Raw genomic sequence first — 27,999 nt, 5'->3', positions numbered from 1 at the left:
TCCACTGCTCCAGAGTCTAGTGGTGGTGTGCTTCACTCCGCTCCATCTGACACGGCATTGTGCTTGGCAATGTATGTTTACATGTTGCAGCTCAGCCATAAAAACCCATGCCATGAAGCTCCTGGAACATAGTTTTTGTGCTGATGTTGCTGCTGGAGGAGATTTAAACTACATACTATAAAATTTGCATCTGTAATGTAAGATGGGCTGACACTTTGTGTCTATGTTGCCATGGTTCATAAATGCTTCCACTTTGCAATAATACTACCTACAGGGTCACATGGGGGTGCTGGAGCCTATCTCAGAAGTCTTAGGGTGAGAGGCAGGGTGAACAGGCACCTTGAACAGGTCGCCAGTCTGTCACTGGGCTAACACACAGATACAGACAACGATTCACACTCACATGCCCTATGGGCAATTTAGAGTTTCCATTTAACCTATCCCTGCTAACTACAAGTCTTTGGACTGTGGGAGGAAGCCGGAGTACTACAGTAGATTCTCTGTGGATACATTTTTCTGTGATGTGCTCCTAAGGTTGATTTGTGTTTATACCAGGGGTCAGCAACCTTTAACACCCAAAGAGCCTTTAGGACGCGATTTCCACGCAAAAGAAAACACTGGGAGCCGCAAATACTTTTTGACATCTAAAATTAAGATAACACTGTATATATTGTTTTTTACCTTTATGCTTTGTGTGAACAACTAAGGTGTGTTGCTTATGAAATCCATGAAGTGCTACAGAGAAAATTACATTTTATTTATGTAATTAACATATTTTGAACTCTTAAAGAAATATAACAAAAGGAAAGACACCCAGCTGAACTAAAATGATCCATGTAGCAAACAAAAACTGTTGTGAGCCGCCACCCTTATATCACCTTTGGGCTTTTGGAGCCTTGACCTGACTTTTAAAAAAATAATTGGGATAAAAAGCACTATGCTGCTAAAAAATGAAAAATAAATATTTGCAAAATTCTGCCTAAATATGTATTTTACCTGGTTAATGTGTGTGGCGGGGTGTGGCCTGCTGCGCCGCTGCAGGGGAGGCGGACGCACCTGAGTGGCACCTGCAATCACGCCTCGCTGCCTTAACGTCCGTGGTATCTGTGCTGTTGTGTTGGTATGTGTCGGGCTGTGAGCTGAAAAGCTACAGCCGGCTGTATGCGTACAGCAACCGTGTGTGAAAAGTGGTCAATAAAGAGATGCTGAAAAGCGTGTTCATGGAAACATCGTCGGGTCTGCTGTGATATGTTTACAGTGGGACTTCTGCTCCTGAACCTCTGCGCACAGCGTCTCCAAATCGGGGCTGTACGAAGTCACTTCATCTTTACGCAGGACTGTAAGCTGTCACCTGTGAGGTGTGAGCGGTGTTTGTTTTTAACATACAGTGGGGCAAAAAAGTATTTAGTCAGCCACCGATTGTGCAAGTTCCCCCACCTAAAATGATGACAGAGGTCAGTAATTTGCACCAGAGGTACACTTCAACTGTGAGAGACAGAATGTGAAAAAAAAAATCCATGAATCCACATGGTAGGATTTGTAAAGAATTTATTCGTAAATCAGGGTGGAAAATAAGTATTTGGTCAATAACAAAAATACAACTCAATACTTTGTAACATAACCTTTGTTGGCAATAACAGAGGTCAAACGTTTACTATAGGTCTTTACCAGGTTTGCACACACAGTAGCTGGTATTTTGGCCCATTCCTCCATGCAGATCTTCTCGAGAGCAGTGATGTTTTGGGGCTGTCGCCGAGCAACACGGACTTTCAACTCCCGCCACAGATTTTCTATGGGGTTGAGGTCTGGAGACTGGCTAGGCCACTCCAGGACTTTCAAATGCTTCTTACGGAGCCACTCCTTTGTTGCCCGGGTGGTGTGTTTTGGATCATTGTCATGTTGGAAGACCCAGCCTCGTTTCATCTTCAAAATTCTCACTGATGGAAGGAGGTTTTGGCTCAAAATCTCACGATACATGGTCCCATTCATTCTGTCCTTAACACGGATCAGTCGTCCTGTCCCCTTGGCAGAAAAACAGCCCCATAGCATGATGTTTCCACCCCCATGCTTCACGGTAGGTATGGTGTTCTTGGGATGCAACTCAGTATTCTTCTTCCTCCAAACACGACGAGTTGAGTTTATACCAAAAAGTTCTACTTTGGTTTCATCTGACCACATGACATTCTCCCAATCCTCTGCTGTATCATCCATGTGCTCTCTGGCAAACTTCAGACGGGCCTGGACATGCACTGGCTTCAGCAGCGGAACACGTCTGGCACTGCGGGATTTGATTCCCTGCCGTTGTAGTGTGTTACTGATGGTGACCTTTGTTACTTTGGTCCCAGCTCTCTGCAGGTCATTCACCAGGTCCCCCCGTGTGGTTCTGGGATCTTTGCTCACCGTTCTCATGATCATTTTGACCCCACGGGATGAGATCTTGCGTGGAGCCCCAGATCGAGGGAGATTATCAGTGGTCTTGTATGTCTTCCATTTTCTGATGATTGCTCCCACAGTTGATTTTTTCACACCAAGCTGCTTGCCTATTGTAGATTCACTCTTCCCAGTCTGGTGCAGGTCTACAATACTTTTCCTGGTGTCCTTCGAAAGCTCTTTGGTCTTGGCCATGGCGGAGTTTGGAGTCTGACTGTTTGAGGCTGTGGACAGGTGTCTTTTATACAGATGATGAGTTCAAACAGGTGCCATTCATACAGGTAACGAGTGGGGGACAGAAAAGCTTCTTACAGAAGACGTTACAGGTCTGTGAGAGCCAGAGATTTTCCTTGTTTGAGGTGACCAAATACTTATTTTCCACCCTGATTTACGAATAAATTCTTTACAAATCCTACCATGTGGATTCATGGATTTTTTTTTCACATTCTGTCTCTCACAGTTGAAGTGTACCTCTGGTGCAAATTACTGACCTCTGTCATCATTTTAAGTGGGGGAACTTGCACACTGAAAAAAATATGTTGTTGGATTTACTTAATTCAATGGTGGACATTTGTTGCACACAGATGTTTTGCTTTGGCAGCAACTTAAACAATTGAGTTAAATTAACACAATTTATTCATGTTCAATAAACCTGTGCAATTTGTGTTGATAAAATGTGACTTAAACATGTTTTGATGAAGTAATTTGAGCTCTTGAAATATTTTAATCCTTCACAATTTTCTCACTTTATCCCAACACCATTCAATAACTTTTACCCAATACTACTTGGTCACTTAAATACTACATGTTATCTTCAAATTACATTTTGCTATTATATTCTAGTATCAAATACACAATTTTCAAATGGAGGCCTTATAACAGATTATATTGTCCTCTTCCAAGATGGTTGCTGGCATCCACCAGTAACCTTTCAAAACAAAATGTCTAATTTCACTGCATTGACAGTAGGTAAAGAATTAAACTGACATTACTCCACTACTGAATCTACATAAATCAACAGTTAAATAATGTCAGTTCTTCCGTGTTCTCTGGAATCAATCACAGCAAAGAAATTAGACTCTTTCTTTTGAAAAATGTTGGGAAAGAACAAATCAAAACATTCTATTTAAGGCCTCTGACGTCAAGATTCAGTTAAACAACAATTATAACTAAACAATTTGAGGTAATGTTAGTTTCCATTAACATTAAATTAGGTTACTGAATTGGCAAACACCTTCCTATTAACATTACCCATTTTACCCCAATAACTAAAGAAATTAGCACTTGCAGGTCAAAACCTTTATTCAAGAGATGCAAAAATAACATTGATACAGTGACTGTCAAAAATTACAGCACTGATCATACTGTGACATCTTGGTTCAAAACAGCACACTTAGAAATATTCAACGTTCCTTACTTCAACTGAATGAAACTGAAAATACCATTTCACACGGCCCATATGGGATATTTAGACTGCATAACTGTTCATGCTACATCTCTTCACTAGTAAAAGAAAGAAAAAATACAAAGAGAAATTTAAAAATGCTGCCAAACAGAAAACTTGTACAGAGCAAAAGGAAAAACAAACAACAACAACAACAAAAAAACGGCTCGTCCTCATGGCAGTTGCAGTGTATATAAAAATGAACCCTGCGATCTGTTCCTGGAATTGAGCTTCAAAAATGCAGCAGAACAAGTGTGAGATTTAAATGTCTTCTCACCTAGAGCTGGTCACCTCACATGCATAACAGTGAGCTTTCGTTGCAGGAGCAGTTTTGTCTTAGTTGTGAACTTTTCTTGAGAGCTGAGTTGCTTCCAACTCCATTACCACCCTTTGAATCACCTCAAAAGTGTAGCAGAGTTGTGATGGGTAACTCATATTGAAGGAATAAAAAAGGTCCAAACAGCATGGCTACTGCAAAGGTCACGTTATCCAGATCTTGAAGAACTACTATACCCTCGATGATGATGCCAACATCAGAAAAGTCATTGCCTGGTGCATCCTCTGGAGACAGATGTTCATTGTGGTTTTCTCAATCTGTGCAGTGGCCTCAGTCAAGTCCTGGTTAAACACAAAACATTTTTTTAAGATTCCCTTTTAAACTCATCTCTTTTGAATCTACCAGTTCTAATGTTAGAGTAATTTAAACCAATGCAAGCAACATAGTAAATAGCTATAGCCAAAGAGTGGCCTGCCATGCTGCCATTCATGGTCTAACAGAGTTTCTAAGAGAGGGTGAAAAACATAATTTTACATTAGTTTTTGTTAGAAAGACACCGGCCCATCAGAAATCCAGGTTTTGTCACTCAGAAGATGTTAGAATTTAGACTTTCAGCCCCACAATTTGGTTAGCTGTTGGTCTTTTTTTTTTTTTTCAAACAAAAGCTAATGTAAATATTGGTGGGATTTTCCTTTGTTCACTAGAATGACAAATTTAAAGTTTTTTCACACTGATGTGACCCCTAATACAGGGGTGGGGCCTCAAGGGCCGGTGGCCGAGTTCACTACTAGGCCTCATGTGAACTTCAAATTATTAAAGAGGACTACTGGTCCTAACCAGTCCAATGAGGATCAAGTGGATAACTAAATGCATTTTTAAATGTTGCAAAGCCACAATCTACTCATAAAACACTCACCATGAACTCCTGCACCAAGATGTTGCAATTGTCTTTCACACAGATGCGGAGCACTTTGATGAGGGACTCCCTTCGAGCATTAATGTCATCCTAAAGTATTATAACAAAGAAAACAGAGATTTGTGAACTTTTCAGTAGCACAGAAGAAAATGATCCCAGACAAAAACTTAAACCAGTCAACATGCAACACCAGCATCTACAAAGCAATATCAAAAGTTCCTGTTTGACATCAACTTTATGGATATATAGTTTCCAGAACATTTATTTTTTTAAAAAGATCAATTTTTCTCAGTGGGCCAGTAAATGCATGACGAAAATTATGGCATCCTTTCGGTGGAATCAGTACTCACAGGTAATAGTTGACTGTTTCAATGGATGCAGCATAAAAATCTTTTACTGACCTAATGCAATACATATACACTTTGTAGTTAAAGAATTTTAAAGTTCTTACTGTCATTATGGCAGCTACATCCTTTAGCTTTGTGCCCTGTTCCCCCGATCACTTTGCAAACACTTTCAGCAGACTGTCAGAGAGAAACTCAGCTCCGTCAGAAACCTTGACTGTAAAGGCATGGTTGGGATGCACTGGAATGCTGCATTTCATCTGAAATGACATAAAATTATTTTGAAATAACAGCAGGCACTGTGCTTGGTTAATAATCAGTAATGTTTTGTTGAATAAAAACTGTGTTTCCAGATCTTATGGGATTAAAAAAATCCAAAGATGTTTATTTCTGATTTGCAACCCAAGAACCCACAAGTTACAACCTCATTTTAGTTCAAGTGTGCATTAATGTGAGTCCAGTAATCACCTTTCTGACAATACATACAGGTATAAGTTAAACCTATGGCAGATTTTGGATTTCTCAGTTGTATTAATAGGGTGGTCTATTTGAGTATGCATGCACCTAATAATTATAAAAAACCTATTATAATTAAGTTACAGAAACCTTAAGCGAAAATAGAATATACTTTCTTACCATAACACCTTGAACCCACAATCCATCAGCTGACTCCTGGTGAAATGCAGAATAGATGTGGTCTCTCAATGTGCATCAACAAAAACAAAAACAAAAGGACAGCAGGTGAGGGCAAGAGGGGTAGGGATGTAAGCTAGCATAATACCGCTGATGATATTAGCTAAAGCTGTTCAATGTCCAAAATCTCACTAACACCACGGTGCAGTAAATACACAATGTAACTGAAGAGTCAGTTGACAAATCTATTCACACAGAAAACCAAATTATGTTATGAGTGCCTCGCAATTAGGTTTAATGTGATATTACGGCTCTTGTGCCAAAGACAAATTCAAATGAAAAAGCGCCAATTCTTTGACAACAGATAAAACAGCAAATAAGCTAACGGCTCTTTTTTAGCATGTTACATGGCGGCACTTTAGACGTTTAACTACATTTGGCTGAAATATGGTAAACATTAATTCAAAAAATCAAGACATACCAAAAAACGTAGAGTTGGCTGCTTGACTTGACTGAGATGGATGCATTTTTTAAACCACGATCCAAAGCCCGCGAGATGAAATCACGCGTGGTTTCACGAGATTTAACGTTGCTATCTTATTGACTTACTTCACCTGAACATGATATGAACAATTTAATACACCCTTTCTGCATATCATGTAGTTTTTACACTATATAGTTACATTTATCTTTAAAACATGAGGCAATTGTGTTAAATACATGCAAGATGCTTACATAAATCCAAGAGATGGCCAGTCCCTTTTTTTCAGTGCACAATCGGTGGCTGACTAAATACTTTTTTGCCCCACTGTAGTTCACGGTGGAGAACAGCTGCTGACATAATGTGGATCCGAAGATCCATAATTGGCCTACCTGGGGTTGAAAGTCTCGATAAATGCACGCCGTTTCAGCGGGTATACCGGCTTCCGCGGGTATGACGCCTATTTTGAGCAATCAAAAAATAATAGAATATAATTTTATATTTCAATATCACAACACTTTTCCAATTTAGAACTACAAGTTAAAAAGAACATAAATAAAATACGCTTCAGCTAAATACTTTAAAAAAACTAATTTATTTTCCCAAACCAAGCGGAGCTGCACTATAAGGACTAAAGAGCCGCATGCGGCTCCGGAGCCGCATGTTGCCGACCTCTGGTTTATACAAAAACACTATCATAAGGATCGTGTGTGTGTTTTCATTAGGATAGAGATTTGTGCCACTGCGCGGGTCTGTGGTTTAGTTTGCGCACTGCTAACTATGCTACAATACATCTTAGACCAGCTTTAAAATCATGATAGAGAGCCGAGGAACAATGGAAGAGGATTTAAAGTTAGAGCTCAGATGTGGATGAGGTTCTACAGTAGGTAGATTATTAGTATCGACAGGATTTGACTGAAAAACTGTCTTTCATTCAGCTGTCTTTGTTCGCCGACTTTAGAAGCAGAAGAGAATATGAGCGAGGCAGTCATGGTTGATAGGAAAACAACACAGCAGAGAAGTGTTAATGCAGGAAGCTGACTGACAGCAGGCGTCCTGCGTTTCCACACATACAGAAACCTGCCTCTCAAGGGCCCACCAAATTGTTTGTGGTGTATTATTGATGAGAATAATCCTCCTCTTTCCCCCCTCTAAGTTCTTCTTTCATCCGCTTTTCTCTCTTTTAGCCTGTCTTTCTCTCTCACAATACAACTCAGCAGGATGTTATTTGTAAATATTTTTGGACGTACTTACACTACAGCTGTGGCAGAAACCTGCAACATGTATATATGTGTACATTTACAGATTTATTCCTGCTAAAAGGGAGTTTTTTCTTCCCAGTGTTGCCAGATGCTTCCTCATATATAGGGGGCTGTAATATAAAGCACCTTGAGGTGATTGTTGGTGATTGTTGTTGTGATTTGGTGCTATGTAAATAAAACTGAACCAAATCTGTCCAGATGCAGATGCAACTCTCACTTCTCTTTGCTCACCTCTGCCACTGTTATTTGACCTGGAAACAGACAAAGAAGTGGCTAGTTGTACCACATGATTGAAATGTGATTTGTTGCTGAACGCTGATGTCCACTCTGTGCAAGCTAAGTGTCAGCTTGTGTCAGTAGCACAAGGGAGCCTGATGAAGGCATCTATAGCGGTGCACATGGGCAGTCAGCAGAAATCACGCTTTATTTGAGTGTGTAACAGTCCTCTCTTTCTTTGTGTGACTCTGTGTTCACTCACTGCTTATGTCTGTTTTCTGTCAGGCTGCAGGCTCTCAGTATAGAGCTGAAAAACTCAGAGAAAAGGTTAGAGCACAAGAAACCCGAGACGTTGCCTGGCTCCATGTCTGCCCCTGCCCCGCCCAATCAGAGGTCTACATCGGTCTCTCGCCGGTAAGTAGAGTGAATACCTGTTTTGTGCTCACCTGTGATAATTATGGGCTTTCTGTGCACTGCAAGGTAACCATGGTTGAAAAGTCTGCAGGGAATAAGTATGTCATATTGTACTGTAGTGTCTCAGAGCCCTGAGAAATAAGTAGAGAAAAATTCATTTCAGTGATTCATGGTTTCTTAAATACTTTTTGTCTGTAAAATAAAAAAATAAGAAGCAAAAAATGAGATTCATCTGCTAAAAACCAGTAACTTCTTTTTATTGTGCTCAATTCGACCACAAGAGTCTAAAGTGTCCTGCCTCACGATCTAAACAGAGTAAAAAGTATAAATACTAAACCATCCCTGAGTATTGTGTGGCTTGCAGGCAACATCCAGGCCCAGCCTGGTGAGGTGTGAGGTGTGCGTGAAGGTCAAACATAAAGAAGTACACATTTTGCAGTTTATCTCATTTCAGACACCAAACACTCTTCAATAAACTCCTCATCTCCTGTCTTTTGCAATTTTGTGAGAAATCATAATTCAGCTTTTTTGCTTTTACTTTAAAGGCAGCTGTTTTTTTTCACTACTTTAAAAACCTGTGTGTATGCAATTGAATCCAGCATCACTGTAAATGTTAGTGATAATAGTGTTGGTGCTTTTATTATGCATGTTTCACCTCTTCATTGCCTAACTGTAACATCTACTCTTACCAGTAGCGGATAATAAAGAGATAAAATTAATATTGTGCTGAAATGAGTTCAGCTTATTGGTGCAGTCCTTGCTCTCCAGTTTTTTCATATAAAGCAAAGCTGTATTTCCTTTGCAGGAGCTTTCAGAATTATCCAGAAAAGAAGCTTTTTGTTGGCCTCTGAGACTCCACACACTCCCTATCAAATTGTGATGGGAGACTTGGGCTTTATATCAATATATACTGATTCCCCTTAAACACAGAACCTGCGCTTACATTGTCGGCTCATTTTTATCCCACTAATTTGATTCTCCTGGTAGATTGCCCTGGTCATTACTGAAATGAACTGGCTTTGTCACCCACAGAACTTTCCACTCCCATCAGTGCATTTTTACAAGTGTGGCATTATGCTCAATTGCTCCGCAGTAAATGTTTTTGTGTAAATAAATAAATAAATAAATTTGGAGTACAAACAAGTGTCAAAGACTGGAAAAACTTTTTTCTTCTGTTTCACTGATGAAAAACAGATTACGGGACAGATTATCCTGTCAAAACCCCATTTTGAATTGTTGTTAAATCGTCTTAAGTCAAAAAAGAAAGCTGGATTAACTGTATAAAGTGAATCACATGACCTCACTTGCTTTTCGTGGATGTCATTGATATCTTTGCTGGTTGGTTAAAAAAGTTTCCAAAGAGTTTTAACTTAGGACCATCTTTGGGATCTACAAGTTGCGCATTGTTAGTTTAAAACTTTAAGTTTTTCTGTTATCAGAGACCAAAGTCTCGGTCTCTGATAATATGTAGGAACCATCGTGAAATGGAAGGAGAAATAGAAACATGTTCTGTAGAACGATGGATTGGCGAACATATGGTTCCCCAAAAACATGCAGCTTTCCAGCAATGATAATAATATATACACATATAATAATAATAATAATAATAATAATAATAATAATAATATACACAGCTAGGACTACATCACAATACATACATCTCAAAATATCACCTTTTTATAATGTTCCTTTCTAATCTTGCTGTAGTATCCAAAATAAGGTCATGCTAAACAAAAAAACAACAAAAGCACATTTAAATCAACAGTTATTATCTCTACTACTCCCAGACAGAAACATTGCCGTATTCTGGCTCAGTTCTGAAGACAAACCATATGGTGCGATGACCTATGGGCATCTCAATCCTGGCTGCCTAATGTCAGCCATATGTGGCCTGCATTTGTATAGCGCTTTACTCAGTCCTTAAGAACCCCAAAGCACTTCACACTACATTCAGTCATTCACCCACACATTCACACACTGGTGATGGCAAGCTACATTGTAGCTACAATAGTAGCTACATTGTAGCTACAATAGTAGCTACATTGTAGCTACAGCTGCCCTGGGGGCGCACTGACAGAGGCGAGGCTGCCGGACACTGGCGCCACCGGGCCCTCTGACCACCACCAGTAGGCAAACACGGGGTTAGTATCTTGCCCAAGGATATTTTGGCATGCAGCCAGGAGGCAGCCTGGGATCGAACCACCGACCTTCTGATTAGTGGCTGACCTGCTCTGCCACCTGAGCTACAGCCACCCCATATGTGGGCAACAGATTAGCTAAATGTCAGCCACAAGTTAACCAAATAAACCATAAGTGGCCTTGAGCTGGATTTCTGCATAATCCATCATATAAAATTGAATCAAATGAAAGAGTCTCTTTTATTAGGTTTAATCTTTTAATTTATGCACATTGCATCAAGCAAAAATTAAATCATATGCAACCGTCGTTGAGTTGAAGAAATTTGTTTAACATTTAAACCTATTTTCTGCATATTCCAGCATATAAAATAAAATTATTTTTTTGCGTTTACACTCACTCTTTCAAATAGATGCAAGTAAAACACAGCAAAAATAAATAAAATAAATGAATAAATAAACAAGATTCAGCGGCACTAACTCCTGTCGCTCTTAAGTCTGTTTTCACCTGTTTTGCAGGAGTGGGGCTGGTGGAGGTTTGCCCGGTGTCAGTGGGGGGGGACAACAGTGTGTGTGTGTGTGTGTGTGTGTGTGTGTGTGTGTGTGTGTGTGTGTGTGTGTGTGTGTGTGTGTGTGTGTGTGTGTGTGTTTATCTTTAACAAATATTCATAGTCAATGTGGTGCCACTTTTTAATAAGTGAGAGAAAATAGGGTGTTTTAAAATTAATTGACAGTTGTTTTAAACAGTAATAAGTAATTTAACTCCATTAATGAGTCTTTTATAAATTCTAAAAATTTTCAGCAGCGATTTAATGACATGGTGGGGTGTGCGCCTTTAAGACTGCAGTGGGAACTGCGAGACTTGAGCTTTTTCCGACACGGTTAGCTGTCAGTATTTATGAAGGATTAAAAAAATATAAATGAAAAGTTAAGGCAACATTTACTGTTACTGCTACGATTTGTAGCAGCAATAATTAAACATTTACAAAATTACACCACCAAATGGCAAGCTGGCATTGCAGTTAGCACTGAAACTCAGTTATAAGTACTTTCAGTAAAGAATGTGTAAAAATCTTCTGAATAAACAGTTAAGGAAACTGCTGATTGCAAACCAGGAAAAACTGGCATGTGTTACTTTGTATTGTAGCTTTATAATAAGTCAAATTGTAAAAGACCAACATATCATATAAATATATCTGTCTTTATTTAAAAAGTGGCACCATGCTCAGTTTGTTTCTGTACTTCCTGTAAATAACTCGTCTAAGACTTGTTGATGAATAAATGGACCTAAAATTGAGAACTAGAGTGCTATGAAAAGTATTTGCTGCCTTCTTTTTCTTTTTTTTTTTCTTTTTTTTTTTATTTACTACATTTACATGTTGAGATCATCACACATTCCACATTCATTGTGCCCTTTCCAAATGAGGTAGCACTCTGGAATCCCGTCTCACAGTGTTCTTACAATGACAATAAATCTTACAAATTTTAATATTAGACAAAGATAAATACAAAATGCAGTTTTTAGATGATGATTTCATTTATTAAAGGAAATAAGTTATTCAAAACTCCTTGGCCCTACACGGAAAAAGTAATTGTTCTCCCTAATTAAATAATGTATTGAATAGAATAGAATAGAATAGAATAGAATAGAATAGAATAGCTCTTTATTATTTACGAAATTGTTGTGATCAACCACATTGTTCACTTTCACTAGTCCATCCCTCAGCTTGTGTCCTGAACCTTATGCAGCACTAATCCAAAACAGTAAGTCCAACTATAATTTTGGAGTGTTCAAAGTAAGTCTGGATCTAAGTCCAGTTAAGATGTTTTGGCAAATATCTTAACCTCTTTTTTGAATTAAGTGGGCCAAAATTCCTCCACGGCGATGTGAATGACTCAGTGCCAGTTATTGCAAACGCTTGATTGTAGTTCTTACTGCCAAGGGTGGCGTAACCCGTCATTATTGTTCCACCAAGGCCAGTTAGGTTTAGATAACTTTTTTCTTTTTATATAAACTCAGTCTGTTTGTCTAATTTTAACATTTGTTTGAAGGCTGTGAGTGTGCCAAGAAGAAATTGGGAAGGGGGCAAATACTGTTTTCATAGCAGTGTATGTTCTAAATGCTGTAAATAGCAACCGACTTGAACAGAGTTTATTGAGTATATTGATGTTCTCTCCTCTAGCCACTGGACTAACCTGGCCTGTTTACTGGACACAGGATAAAGGATAAGATGTATTTCTTGTCTGTAGGGACCACTGTTGACTTTCGCACAACCATTAACTTGTTTCGGAATGTGAATGCTGCAGTAATGTGTTGTTATATACTTAATGCATGAGTGATGGACATTGCTTTTCTTCTGTGGTCCAGTTTGACACTACCAGTACTTTAATACCACAGAAAGCCAATGTGTCGTTTCTTTCAGCTGATGTGTTAAATAGTCTTTGCTGTCATCTAGCTGTTGCTTGCTATGGTGTATGTGTTGGGCACAGACTGATAAATGGTCTCTTAAACTGGAACCAAGCTGAATCTGTCTGGAGGGTTTAATGTTTTTACAGGAAAAGTTGTGTAACTGCAGACGGATCAACGTATAGTTGTGGTGTCCTCCTCTCTCTTATTTATTTTCCTCAGATTCAACCCTCTGAAGGTGCTGCAGCCCAAACTTCGCTTGCAGCAAATACTGGCGTCCTCGCCCGTGCCGGTACCCAAGCCGGCGTCTGGGTCGGGGACTGCTGTGCCAACCGCCACAGCACCAGTGGCCATTCCTGTGCCCGCGCCCCCTGCGTGAGACACACTTCAGTTACAGTCTGAGAGAGCATGCTCCATAGCTGTAGCTGTAGCTTTGGCATGCACTGTAGCCACTAAAACCAAAATTGGAAATTAAATGTTGGAAAAATAAACAACAGCACACAGGCAAGTTAAGGTTCTAACCTGTGAATGATGCAGTGAAACGTGGTCAGGTTAGGATTAATCTTTGCAGTCAGGTGTGTGGCTTCTCCTGTCAACATCACCTGTTGCAAAGCTGCACAGCTCACATTTTAGGGAATTTCAATGTCAACGATCAGGCAAGCGGTTGGCACAAAGTAGATTTTTTATTTGAGTCTCCTAATGCTGTGAATCTAGTTAATTTCTCTTTTATTTGGTAGTTTTCATGCTAAAAACATGTGTTTGTGAGTTTAATAAAATGTTGCAACAGAACAGATCCTGATCTACTGTAAACGGTGTCATAGGATCACAACTGCCAAAAGTAAAAGTCGATTTTTTTATTTGACTGTTGTTTGCACTGAAGACTTTATCTAAGACGCAGTACTGAAACTCAGAAGTTGGGATAAATATTCATCCCCAGCATAGATAAGAATAATTTAGCAGACACAGACATGTATGTGCAGGTAAACTGAAGAGTTTACCATCAGTAGCTAGCTTGTTTAGTTAGCTAACATTACCTCTGGATACTAGATGGGTACTTGCATGCAATCAATGCTAAAAGACTTATTCTTGTTATACAGCGTAGAGCTAGTTGATGACTTATAAGGTAGTCCTGTTATTCATTAAGATTTAGCTTTAAACTATGTAAAGCAACAAGAGACTTTCAAAGGGAGGTCTATGTATTGAATTTGCCAAAATCTGCTATATTTTCATTTACTTTAGATGATGTTTGCTACAAGAAAACCTGCACCATGCTACTGTTAACATAAAGGCTAAAGGTTTATGATTAGTTTAGTGCGGAATTAGCATAGTTCTTTATAGTGCATTAAAACCTCAAGCCAAGATTATCCTCCGTTGTGGACACAGACATGGACTGCTGGAGACCCGTAGGCCAAGTAGTCATTCCTCTTATACTACTTTGTCACCTGCTTGTTCTTCACCTGGGGAGCATGCCTATTTGGTGCATTGTAATGTAAAAATGTGGTCCCAAAAAAGCAGGCATGCCTGGAGTCTATTATACATAGGGCTATAGCCTAATGACTTCTGTTTGACTTCATGATATCTTTATAAACATTTTTTGATTGGAGTTGTGGCCTCGGTTGCTATTTTCAAGACTTATCCAAAACAACATGATGTACTTTTTTAAAATAGATAGATATAGATATAGATATAGATAGATATAAATAGAAATAGATTCAACAATAACATAAACGCCTTGTGTGACTACCATGGATATGATAAGTCCTGACTGAAGTGTACAAAAATCAGAATGGTAATGTGGAAAATGCTCAAACCAAATCAGAGGGTAGTGTCATTGTGGCTACTTTCAACACATGTATACAGTCTGTGGCCTGTAAGGAGCACAGAAAGTGGCAAGAACTGTGTGCGTGTTGTTGTGTCACATCACCTTCGAATACAGAGTCTGTGATACTATCATGCACTTAAACGCAAGAATTGGTGCTAATCTTTCAAGGATTAGGTTTAGTGGCTACATGCACGGTAGAAATGGCACGTTTAATGTGCATACTGTGATCACTGGTTGACCGCAGCCACTCACTCAACAGCACTGTGTGAAACACTCATGTGCAGCAGCATTGCCTGTAATGCGAATGTGCTTTTGGTTTATCGAGATATTGTTTACTAAATCAGTTTCAGCCTCTTGAGCAAAGTTGCTTTCGTAAAGGAATATCTCTTCACTCCTCTCCACCCACTCATGCTAACACCTGACAACTGGGAAATGCTTGCCTCAAGCAGACAACACCCACACCCCAGACATTAGTTCCATCCCAGCAGATGGCTGGGATGAACTGTCACGCCCTAAACACTGTTGTACTGTGTATTTTCCAGGCTCAGTGTTTCTGCTGCTTCTTTCTCCCCATTTCTGTGCTATCAAGTGTTGAGCTGTCAATATCTGGCTTCCTCCCTAATTATGTAACACAGGACACGGTGACTCAGTTCAGTAGCAAAATATACAGTAGAAAATGGAAACAACAGACGTGCGTTCAATAATAGTTTAAATATAATGTATCTGTCTATTACAAACTGTCTCCAGCGGTTTATTACATAATCCAGGTGATTAAGGTTTTTGTTCTTTTTACTTGACCTCATGCGTAAAATTACTTTTTGGAACCTTTGCTGAACCTTAGCTGCATGCTCAAATAAACCCTGAGTAAAATTATTATTAATCTTTTACAGGGCACTCAAAATTCAAAATTTCATTTATAGTGTTGCAAGAGTTTTTAGTTTGTTTCTTTGTTTGGTCATTTGTTTGTGCACACATGTGCATGCATGATTTCATACACCACTAGTTGGACTTGGTGTATTGCTTAATTTTTTTTAGAAGTAAATTTAAAAACTTTTCCATAGGTGCTTTGTGACAATAACAGGACAGTAATTAGCTTCTTCTCCTGTAACTTCCTCATTGTGTCGATGGACTTCAGCTCCATTGTCTTAGACGGCAGCAGACCATAGCAGTCCTTGTTCTGCTCTAGAGCCCTGGTGGAGTCAGCTTAGCAGCATTAGTTCCAAAAGTCTTTGAAGTTTTGATTAATGTGGCCCTCAAGCTCACAGCTGAACTCTAAGATGATTAAGACAGCCACTTACCAATATCTAATAATTCAGTCGTCAGCTGTTTATCTAGCAACTTCCTCAGTTAGTAAAATCCTGTGACAACAGTCAAACAGTTTTGACCTGCAATTGGCAACCGTGATCTTCTGGGAGTTCAACATAGCAGCAATTGAACTAGTTCTCCAGCAGCTGTGCATTTGGGTTTAAAGTGAACCTCCAGCTTGTTCCAGATCTGCAAGATTAGCATTGTAAGCTGCAGTCCATGATGGTGGAGCTGGAGAAAGAAAAGCTAACAGAAGAAGAAGCTGAGGACCCCCCGAACAGTGAGATCGTCACTTTGCCATCATGGAAACATGACATAGTTAACAACTGTACTTTCAAAATAGAGTGAAATGAACTCAAGAGCAATTAAAAAAATTCAGCCAAATTGCAAAAACATTGTGCTTCATTAGTTTTTCTGTGTTGGTGAAATAAGTAAGATATGTATTTCTGGGAAACACTGACTATCATCAAGTATGATATATATATTTATATATATATACATATATATGACATGAACAGCAAAAAGTTTAAAGACAGAGACGAGTTATATACAAGACTATGTGCATGTTTAGTGTGGAGTTTTCGTGTCCTGTGTCCAATACCATCATGGCTGTTCTGATTGACCCTGCTTGTCCTCCCCTCCCAGTGTGGTGTCCAGTGATTGGGCAACAGTTATGTCCTTGTTAAAGAACAACAGTAACTCAGTTGGTGAACATTCATTATAGACTTTAAAACCACACAGACGCTGACAGAAGTTGCCAATCACAGATAACCCTTTTTTTTTCCCCTATCTACCACTGATATAATTAAACTGTACTAACAAACTGTGTCATGTTTTGCTGGATAGTAAAAATGCCTAGAGGTGAAAATATATATACACCACCAATTCTACTCTTTGATATTATGTGGTTTTACTTGGTCTCTATAGTGGTTTTGCACAGGTGTCAGTTGTCTTAAAGTTAACTTTTTTTTAGCTAAGCTAGTTTGCACTTGTCATCAAAAGTGGGGCGAAATTTCTATAAGTTTGCTGAGATAGTTTTGTGAAAGTGTGTTGCGAGTTAAAATGGGGCGTTTATGAATTATTGTTGTTGCAGCTGCTTCCATGTTGCTCTTAGAAGACCTAAAACATTTTATCACTTGTAAATTGTGTTTCAGGATGCAGTGTTAGTTTACATTCCAGTAAAAGCCTCATAGCAGTAAACTGCTCCTATTAGCGGTGCAGTATAGGAAGCCAAACAGAGGAGCCTCAACATTGAAGCATGGCTTTTAGAAAGCAAGCTCTCCTGAGCCACTTCACTGTTTGAGTTCTTACATTTTAAAATTATGCTGAGATATGCTAAATGTCAACCAACCTTACCTCCCTTCAGTGTGCAGCAGGCACATTGCCACCCTCTGTGATTTAACACCCTCTTGTCTCTGGTCAGGTTTGACTACTGCAGGTTCATAGAGTTAGACTACGTGCCCATGGAGTCAAGCTGTATGGTGTCAATGCGCCCAACTAAAGGCTATGTATCGACCAAGTCACCGACCAAGGGATACACTTCCACCAAGTCTCCGGATCGCCACGGTCGTTCAACAAACTCTCCCTCTACCCCTCGCTCCCGGTCTGTCCCGACTCACTCTTTTTTCCTCCCGATCAGTCTTGATCCTTTAAAGCATGGGAATGGCAAGATGTTTTGCACTGCTGTAAATGTTTTGTGACGCCACATTCTAGAAAACATCCTGTCTAGTCTGACTCTCTTCTTCTTTTCTGTCCGATTGCTCTCTTTTAGTTCCCTTCTGGTGAAAACTTTCTTTTTTCATTGAGTAACGCTAATTTGATGTCCTTTTCAGTTTCAGCATTGTTGTGAGTGCCAAGAGGAGTGTGTGTATTTGTTTCTCAGGCCGACATGCTGAAATATTGTACTCTGTGTATCTGTGTAGACCTGTGTTGTATAAGCATGGTGGTGGACCTGGATTGAAGTGTTTTCCATTCATTTCTGTTTGCACTGTGGATCCGTTTGTCATGGTTTAGCTTAGCAGCTCACTTAGTGTCTGGACTGTGGTTCCATGGTGTTGCCAGGAACACATTAACATGTCTCCTCTTACTGTGTACCAGGCGCACTCCGGCTGCGGCCAGTAATAGAGATCCCTATGGAAACGCTTCTCTCAGCAGCAGCAGCAACTCAGGCTCATGTAAAGGCAGTGAATGCAGCCCAACCAAAGGGTAAGAGGTGTAGCACATTTCTACTAGCTCTTGTACCAGCGTAGTCCCAATGCTAGAGCTAAATATGTTTGCAATGCGGGCCACCGATTCTGATTCTTCCTACTAATGTTTCCCCAAATTCCAACACTAACATTGCAAAATAATGACTTCTCTAACTTGTCAAATTGTGGGCTTGTTCTCTAACAGCAGTGCACCACAAACTCTGCCGCACTACTGCATTGATGGACAAGAGGTATAACGTTAATGCCTTGGGATAGAAAATGGAACTCTTTGTGACTTTGTCAACTCAGTGAAAACAGAACTTAATATGATTTGCTGTCTTATTACCTTAATTAGCTATTTAATCAAAATTTATCAAATTTTGATTAAATAATTCAATCAAATTTAATCAGAATTTTAGTGATGATATGACACAAGAAAAAATTATTTACTCCAGTTCGCTTTCCAAAAGTATGAAAGAGCACATTTGCAGTCTCTTCTTTTTTCAGTTTATGCTCATTGGTTGAATATGTGAATGAAAATATGGTGAGTGCTGTTAAAAAGGAAAAAAGCCCACATTACTGATAAAACAGCAGCTCTGAGCCCCAACCTACTATTTTGAAGATAAGCAAAAAGTTATTTGTGATATCATCATCACCGATGACCTAGACCTCAGAAGGTTAAGAGTGTTTGAAACTCTTAATTCTTATAATAGTGATGTTAACTTTCCTTCCATCACTTCTTTCTTAACATCTCAAAAAATGGAAAACACCACTTATTCTTTTCATAAACTGAAGTCCTGTCTTTTTTAGACGCCATCAGAAGTACACGTCATGTACAGACAACCATGGCATTCGGCCTCCTCCACCAGAGCAGTACCTCACACCCCTTCAGCAGAAGGAGGTGTGTATCCGACACCTGCGGGCCAAGCTAAAAGAAACCATCAACACCCTGCAAGACAGGTGAGATACTGAGACAGGATGAGAGACTGGCAGGTCCTATAAAGTAAGGTTTTATGCTAGTTCTTCTTAGATCTTGTATATTGGTCTGTGCTTCTTATCGTCAAAGGTTCTAACCCTTTCTCTGTTGTCACCCTCTTAGGGACACGGAAATAGATGAGTTGAGAGGCCGGCTTTACAGAATGCAGGAGGACTGGGTTGAAGAAGAGTGCCACCGCGTAGAGGCTCAGCTGGCCCTGAAGGAGGCGCGTCAGGAAATCCAGCAGCTCAAACAGGCTGTGGATACTGTTCGTGCCAGGCTGAGCGATGCCGGAGGCCTCAGTGGAGATGTAGGGGTCCAGAAGTACTTTCAGGATATCAACGCTCAGAACCACAAGCTGGAGAACCTTTTGCTGAGTATGGAGTTGGCCCAGGCTGGATTAGCAAAGGAGGCGGAGGCCATGCCAGGCTGTCGGACCCGCGTTGGGGGTTCAGCACCAGCATCTGTTTCAGGAGAAAGTCCTGGCAGAGTACCCAAACTTACTGTAGGAGGAAGAGGGTCTTGCTCTTGTGATGGCTCCCCAGCCCGGTCTTTAACTCGGAGTTCCACCTACACAAAGCTGAGTGATCAGGCACTGGCGGACCGCAATGACAACGGGTCGGACTTTCCTTGTCTCTCAGGCGACGGCACCCAGGACAGCGGCTTTGTGTGCTGTGGGGAGAGTAACATCCCCAGCCGGGCTGACCTTCTGCTGGAGGCCGCATTCCTTTCTGAGGAAACAGCATCTTTACTTAATTCCTACACGCAAACCTTCTCCCACTCTCTTCCCCATTCTCATCCCCACTCTCTGCCAAACTCACTGTCTCACACCTACTCACATACCTTACCTCATTCTTTCCCTCACAATTTGTCCCACTCTGTGCCGCATACTATGCCACACTCTTCTACGTATGAGAAGCTGTGCACAGGGGAGGGGCTGGCACCCTTTCGTTGTGGTCTGGGTGGAGTGAGCTGCATGAGCCACCCCTGCCTCTCCCACCACCATCTGTACCTGCACCCTTTAAGGGAGACTGGCATTCAGACAGAAAGCTGCCCCATCCCTACAACAGCAGGGTATCCCTCCGATCTGGACACCATCGCAGAGCAACGTACTTTCCGGTCCCAGGCCTGTAGCCCCACTTCAACCTGGATGTCTGATGAAGGGGACGAGGAGTTGGACTCCATTACCACCACAACTTCAGTAACCACAGCAACAGTCATGAGTACAGCAACAGAGCCAATCCCCAAAACTCCAGTGGTCCCATCTTTACCACGGTCCGCCACTGTTGCGTGTTCCATGGAAAGTCCTGTGCATAAAGAGAAAGAGTATGGAGAGGAGGAGGAAAAGCAGGAGAAAGAGGAAAAAGAGAAGGAAGCTTTTGTGGCAGAAGAGCAGGTGGAGATAGTTATGATCAAACTGGCAGAAGAAAGGCAACAGACGCTGATTGGTTCAGTGGGAGAGAAGATAGGAGGGCAGGGTGCTGAAGAGAAGCCGGCTCAAGGAAAACTCTGTGATCTTGCTGCGATGCCAGCAACATGGCAGGGTGAGCTTAAGTTAAGAGGATGCTGTGGAGAAGGCAGGCAGGGTGGGACATCATTTGAAAACCTCGGAGTTGTGGACACGCAGCAAGAAAGCTGTCCTTTACAAGAATCAACCCAGGTAGAGACACCTCACCTGAGTCCGAGTCACCAGGGATCATCTCCAGCTATAGAACAGCCTCACACAATCCAGCCAAGAAGGTCTACTTCCCATGAGGAGATAGGTGGTGTTACAGTGGTGGAGGTGCACAATGAGGACAATGATAACGGTGAAACAAAAGAGCACGGTGCCACAGGGGACACTGCAGAAGAGAACGGAGAATCATCTAGCTCTGGGACGATTCAGAAAAGCTACTGGAGTCGTCACTTCCTAGTTGATCTGCTTGCGGTGGCCATTCCTGTGGTGCCGACGGTGGCGTGGCTCTGCCGCGGTCCAGTCCGGGAAGGACAGCCAATGTATCACATAGGATCACTGCTGAGAGGCTGTTGCACTGTGGCGTTGCACTCGCTGCGCAGGGGAGGCGGGCTGAGGCACTACCCCGCAGGCGGGGGAGACTTAGGAGGATCACAGATATAAGAGGAAAATCTGCTCAGCACCTCTGTGGCCCTTAACCACGACCTTTCCTGTATAGGTTTTCTCTTGGAAGATTCAAGTGCAAGAAGACAAGGACTTCCTGTCCTGCAGTTTCTGCCAAGAATAGGCAAGAGGGGTATAAGAAACAGGAAATGTGAAGCTCTTGGACTGACAAGCTCTGCCTTGTTTTGGTTCTGCTCCGCAATGTCTGTCACCCAATGTTCCTCAGCCTTGCTACCGAGATGTCTGCCAGCTCTACTGGCTTGTGGAAAAGTAAATGAGCTGATTGAAATGAATGATGCCTGAATCTTTTATGCTGATTGTTTCTTTTGATCTTAAATGCAGGGAAAACTGTAAAAGATTCATTGACTACTCAACCTATGAATTCTAACACATTTGACTGGTTGTGTGTGTATATGTGGCATATATGTATAAGAGCTTGTATACATGTGTAACCAAGTTACAAAAAGCTACAGCTTCACCAAGTCATTAAGCAATGGCTGAGGGGAAAATCCACTCTAAATCAGAATTTACATGTTTCTACGACTGCAGACGGTTTTCATTGATCTTCAAGACTGAAATCTCAGAGTGTGTCTGCCATCATGACGTAGACACAAAACTCAGGGATGTTCCGAGGGTAGAAACACACAAACCTATTAAATTTGCTTCAAATCATAAACACCCAGCTGTGGCCAGTTCAGTTGTGCTGCCAAGTTAAACTCTACTTACTTTTAATCGTATTAAGGTTTTAGTTCTCTCTCCTGGCCAAAGAAGCGTTTTGGTTGAGCTCAACCCCCCAAAGGAATGTTGTTCATCATTAAAATGACCTCTGCCAAAAATCCTATGTAGATGTTTATTAATCAAACACAGTAGGTTAATCTGAGGTGTGTATACATCAACTGCATAGAAGCTGATTTCTAATTTTCTTTCATGCATTTAGCAGTTTGAGGCATCTAAAAACAAAAACCATGATGCCATCACACTTAGGATGAGACTGTTTTTAAGATAAGATAAGATAGATCTTTATTGTCACTGTTACAAGAACAATGAAAGACTGTTTGGCATCTCTCCATTAGCAGCATGTAGATTTTTTTAGATTAAAATTACTTTATAATAAAAGATAAGAGACAAATTTCCCACCTGTGGGACTAATAAAGGTTATCTTATCTTCTCTTATACACAGATACATGCATTGATTTAGGCCATAAAATTGCATATGTCGTCAATCATTCTCATCTACTTATAATATGCATAACCATCACTTGAAACAAAAAACAGGTTTTGTCCTTGTTGAATGAAGTCTTCATGTTGCGCCTTTTGTAGGCAGTTATTTAGTCTAACCTGCCAATTAACCTGATAAAGGCAAGTACCTTGTTTGATTTCTGCAATTTCTTTTCTAAAGACTGCTTAAAAATTTCCCTGTACTTGATGTTGACGTTAGAATGTGCACTTTAATTTCTCTTAACCTCTGCATCCCCAGGAGGCCAGCCAGAATCTCATTAATAATGAAGGAGATGTTAATTATTATAGAAAGTCCATGGGTGATTTACCTATTCTGCCATGTTCGTTGTGTTTCTACCCTGAGAGCATTACGATTAGTTCTCCTAAATAAATAAAGCTATTCAGATTTATTAAACTCAAACTAAGATCAATACCACACTTATAACTATACACTAAAAATGAAGCTCAGTTGAGAGCCAGCCTGAGTCTTTGCAAAGATAAACTCAAAAATTAAAAAGCAAAGCTCTCTAAATAAAATCTTAGATTTGTTTCTGTAATCCATATGAGAGCTTTTGTTTTTGTTGTTTTCATTTTATGTATCTATTTATTTATTGGGGCAGTCTACTTGTTTGGGAAGGTAATAATAATAACATGCACATTATATTTTAGGGTGGAATATTTTCCATACTCAGTCATATTGTCTCATATGGGCCTTATCTGCTTAAGCTTGTATTCAAAGCAAAGTTGCCAGAACCAACATTTGGTGAAAATAACAGACCTCAGTTTGTGTTACTTAAAGTCACCTGATTAAATCTAATTGAAATGCCATGTCACGATCAAACACTTTGTTTGTAGATCCTCACCGGCTCACTTTGGTATCTTAGTGTAGCTCTGAATGGAATGAGTTGTGCTCAGTCTGTGATCTGTGCTGTATATTTCTGCTAAACTTAATGCTCTTGTGGTGTAGTTTTAACTGTCATTCTGGTAGTATGTATTCCAAGTCAACTGTACAAGAGCTAGTCAGTCACTGCTAATAACTCCGCTTAACTTGTCTAACAGATCATTCTGAAAGGCATTTACAGACATCGTGTGCTACATCTTAGTCGACAGTTCAGATGTACATTAATAAGATGTCTGGGTTTTAAATGCACTTAGCATCAGGGTATTTTTTCATTTGTCTGAATGTGTGCATCACGAGAGGACTGTGATGAAAGATGAATGTGTAAATGAACAAATAAGCAAATCATGGCTGGATAACTGAATGGGCCTGCTGGGCACAGATCTAACTGCTAAGACTGCTAGAACAAAACAAAAAGCTTCCCAGAAGTTGGAATGGGATCTGAAAGCTCACTAAAGAGCAATATGGCTGCAAGAGGGTGGAAAACAATTGCCAGTAGATAACAGACAAAAATGCTATGTAAAGGACTAATTCTTACATAACACTTACATACTCTCTCCCAGAGTACTCAAGGCACTCCATACAACATGCCAGATTCACCCAAGCACTGTCTTCTATGTTTTTAAATGTTTTCTAACCACCATTCACACACTTTGATGCTGAGATGGGAGAGCAACTTGGGGTTATTATCTTGCCCAAGAATATTTGGCATGCAGACTAAGGGGAGCCAGGGATTAAACCACCAACCTTTACAATCAGTAGATGACCTGCTCTACCTCCTGACCTACAGCCACCTATCAGTCATATGTCAATAGACATATGACTGATAGGTGGCTGAGTTTAAAACAGAGTTTAAAACTATTCCAAAAAGAAACCAAGCAACTACAAAAATGACACAAAACAACTGCAAGAAACGTAAAACCAATGCAAGAGATGTCTAATGTCTACAAAAAGGTTCAAAATGAATTCAGAGAGACCTAAAGTGACTACAAAGTCATGTACAAGGAAATAAAACATAAAGAACCCTACAAAGAGACAGAAAATGACAATAAATACTAAGGTCTGCAAGACAGTTGGATAAAAAAACAGAAAGCAACTACAAAGAAAGAGAAAGTCGCTGCAGTGATATAAAATGACCTCAAAGATGTATAAAACAAACAATTGTAGAGGTGCCTAAACTGTACAGAGATTAAAATGACTTCAAAGAGATTTCCTAAATGACTTTGAAGCAACAAAAACATGCAGAGAAAACACAACTGTATAGATGTCTAATACTTAAAAGAGATGCAAAATCACTTCCAAGAGATTTGAAGTGGCTACAAAAATATAAAACAATGACTTCAAAGAGAGCTTAAGTAAATACAAATAGATGTGAAATTATATCTAAATGACTACAAAAAGATGTAAAAGGGCTGCAGGAAGAAGAAAAACAACTGCACAGACATAAAACCACAAAATGACACAGAGACACAACCACAAAGATGCTTAAAACAACTGCATACAACTACAAAGACACACCAAAGAACTTCAAATACATGTGGAACAACCACAAAGAGAACCACAGTGACCAATAAAAGAAAAATCAACCACAGAGGGAAATCAAAGCAGCGCAAAATCACCAAGATGTTATTGCAGGGGTCAGCAACCTTTAACACCCAAAGAGCCATTTGGACCTGGTTTCCACGGAAAAGAAAACACTGGGAGCCGCAAATACTTTTTGACATCTAAAATGAATATAACATTGTGTATATATAGTGTTTTACTCTTATGCTTTGTGTGAACAACTAAGGTGTGTTGCTTATGAAATCCATGAAGTGCTACAGAGAAAATTACATTTTATTTATGTAATTAACATATTTTGAACTCTTAAAGAAATATAACAAAAGGAAAGACACCCAGCTGAACTAAAATGATCCATGTAGCAAACAAAAACTGTTGTGAGCCGCCATCCTTATATCACCTTTGGGCTTTTGGAGCCTTGGCCTGACTTTTAAAAAAGTAATTGGAAAAAAAGCACTATGCTGCTAAAAACAGAAAAATAGATATTTGCAAAATTCTGCCTAAATATGTATTTTACCTGGTTAATGTGTGTTGCGGGGCGTGGTCTGCTGCGCCGCTGCAGGGGACGCGGACGCACCTAAGCGGCACCCGCAATCACGCCTCGCTGCCTTAACGTCCGTGCTATCTGTGCTGTTGTGTTGGTATGTGTCGGGCTGTGAGCTGAAAAGCTACAGCCGGCTGTATGCGTACAGCGACCGTGTGTGAGAAAAGTGGTCAATAAAGAGATGCTGAAAAGCGTGTTCATGGAAGCATCGTCGGGTCTGCTGTGATATGTTTACAGTGGGACTTCTGCTCCTGAACCTCTGCGCACAGCGTCTGCAAATCGGGGCTGTACGAAGTCACTTCATCTTTACGCAGGACTGTAAGCTGTCACCTGTGAGGTGTGAGCGGTGTTTGTTTTTAACATAGTTCACGGTGGAGAACAGCTGCTGACATAATGTGGATCCGAAGATCCATAATTGGGCTATGGCCTCGAGGGCCGGTGTCCCTGCAGGTTTTTAGATGTGTCCTTGAACCAACACAGCTGATTTTAAATGGCTAAATTAGCTCCTCACCATGTCCTGAAGTTCTCCAGAGGCCTGGTAACGAACTAATCATGTGATTCAGGTGTGTTGACCCAAGGTGAGATCTAAAAGCTGCAGGACACTGGCCCTCGGAGCCTGGAATTGCCCACCCCTGGTCTATGGGTTGAAAGTCTGGATAAATGCACGGCGTTTCGGCGGGTATACCGGCTTCCGCGAGTGTGACGCTTATTTTGAGCGATGAAAAAATAATAGAATATAATTTTAATTTTATATTTCAATATCACAATAACCTTCCAATTTAGAACTACAAGTTAAAAACAAACTAACATAAATAAAATACACTTCAGCTAAATACTTTATTTTCCCAAACCACGCGGAGCCGCACTATAAGGACTAAAGAGCCGCAGGTTGCCGACCCCAGTGTTAGTGGAATGTAAAGTTACAAGCAGGTGCAAAACTACTATAAAGTGACACAAAACAATCATACAAAGTATCTACAAAATGTTTTGGTCTTCAGTGTAAACTCCTGTGCCCAGGGGGCGTGTTTGATAAATCCCTCCATGGAATAACTCTAAATCTGTCCGTCCCGATTTAAATGTCGAATGAAAAATGTTCCAACACAACCAGCAAAAAAACAGCAACTCAAATTGTTCTGCGTTTAAAAAAAAACACTTTTGTTCTTTTTTCTATTCTATTCTTTTCACCAGTTGGTTTATATGTTTTGCACTATTGTTCACTTTATGAATTTTAAGCAATTACTTGAAGTTGAGATTGTAATTTAGCACTGGCAAGTTTGAGGTTAGCCCGAGAATTTCATGCTCTTCATAAAAAGTCATAACTTTTTCAACATAAGTTGAAAGTGAAAAGATGAGTGGACATCTGTTTCTCTAATGACAGATTCTGATGTACTGGTCCTCTTACCTTCAACTCCACTTTTTATTCTGGTTACAGAACCAAGCATTGTGTTGATGAAATAGCAATTGAAGTTGAACTCGGACTGGCAATACTTTCATGTAATACTAACTCGGTTATGATTATTGAACAATTTATTGTCATTTAGAATATTTCTGGTAAATCTAATATATGATTTTAAATTCCAACAAATGTGTGTTTCTTTAGGAAAGAAAGAAAGAAAGAAAGAAAGAAAGACGCAATTTTACACCCAAATTTTTTGAGCTGCACTGTGTGTGTGAGCTCACTGAGCATTTTCTGATTGTTCTGTTCTGCAGTGATAGTTTAAAGTACAGCTGAAGCAAAAATTAGGCGTAAATAAGATACTACAGACATGTAGGTATGGCTTGTTCCTGTGGATGCTGTAAAGCAGTATTCTCTCATGTAATAAGAACTGTTTATTTAAGCCCTTCACATTTACATACATCTATGTATTAACATACATAGATGCCATAACATTTCTAAAAAGCTCTCATTTCAAAAACATAATTTTTTTTCTCATACTGTGTGATCCGATTATGTAATTGTCAGATGTCAGTGACAATCATGATAATCTGAATTAATGCATTGCTATCCATGAAAAGATCGAATGAATGCCTTACGGACACAATCACGAGGTTTTCTCAGCATCGTTTGCATTGTTATGATTTGTGCAAGAGCTGTGCGCCCATCATCCAGCTGCATTGTGGGAAAGGTTTGGCTAAAAATAATGAAGAGGCTAAAACAATTCCCTGTTTTACCAAAAGCCATAAATCTGTGAGGGAACTGGTGTGACAATGTGGAAAGCTACCTCCTCCTCTCAATATTAATGTATTATGTACCAAAATGTCTACTATAATAATCATGTAAGTGATTACTGATGTAAACCTGCACTGTACTTTGATGTGACAGTCCCGCTGTTAATTGCAGCTGATTTTTGGAAACAGGATGACAGAAGGACCAAAGGGTACATCTACCAAGCAGCAAATGAAAGGTGGCTGGTT

General features: G+C 40.1%; 1 protein-coding gene and 1 long non-coding RNA gene across 3 annotated transcripts in view; one reads left to right on the top strand and one right to left on the bottom strand.

Annotated features, from left to right (window-relative positions):
* Positions 1 to 25,783, top strand: part of snphb (syntaphilin b) — a 33,718-nt gene extending 7,935 nt beyond the window's left edge. Inside the window, exons 2-6 of one of the 2 annotated variants that reach the window (XM_085394118.1) lie at positions 8,289 to 8,417; positions 17,510 to 17,689; positions 18,184 to 18,291; positions 19,083 to 19,232; positions 19,372 to 25,783. In XM_085394118.1, coding sequence (XP_085250244.1) covers positions 8,368 to 8,417; positions 17,510 to 17,689; positions 18,184 to 18,291; positions 19,083 to 19,232; positions 19,372 to 21,364 — 2,481 coding nt within the window. In that variant the 5' untranslated portion in view covers positions 8,289 to 8,367 and the 3' untranslated portion in view covers positions 21,365 to 25,783. The remainder of the gene's footprint in view (positions 1 to 8,288; positions 8,418 to 17,509; positions 17,690 to 18,183; positions 18,292 to 19,082; positions 19,233 to 19,371) is intronic. The other variant, XM_085394119.1, reaches the window with a different exon arrangement.
* On the bottom strand, positions 2,957 to 6,544 carry LOC146645139 (uncharacterized). Its single transcript, XR_014909072.1, has 5 exons — positions 6,526 to 6,544; positions 6,048 to 6,111; positions 5,519 to 5,671; positions 5,068 to 5,157; positions 2,957 to 4,492 (listed from the first exon to the last, which is right to left on the bottom strand). It is a non-coding gene; the product is annotated as an uncharacterized LOC146645139 (long non-coding RNA).
* Positions 25,784 to 27,999: the final 2,216 nt, after the last annotated feature.

The sequence above is a fragment of the Rhamphochromis longiceps genome, linkage group LG20, assembly GCF_057381845.1.
Source record: "Rhamphochromis longiceps isolate RC_006_pf linkage group LG20, R_longiceps_female_GT1.1, whole genome shotgun sequence".
Taxonomy (NCBI): Eukaryota; Metazoa; Chordata; class Actinopteri; order Cichliformes; family Cichlidae; genus Rhamphochromis; species Rhamphochromis longiceps.
Note: the sequence above shows the minus strand (reverse complement) of the source record. Positions and strands in the feature narration are given on the sequence as shown.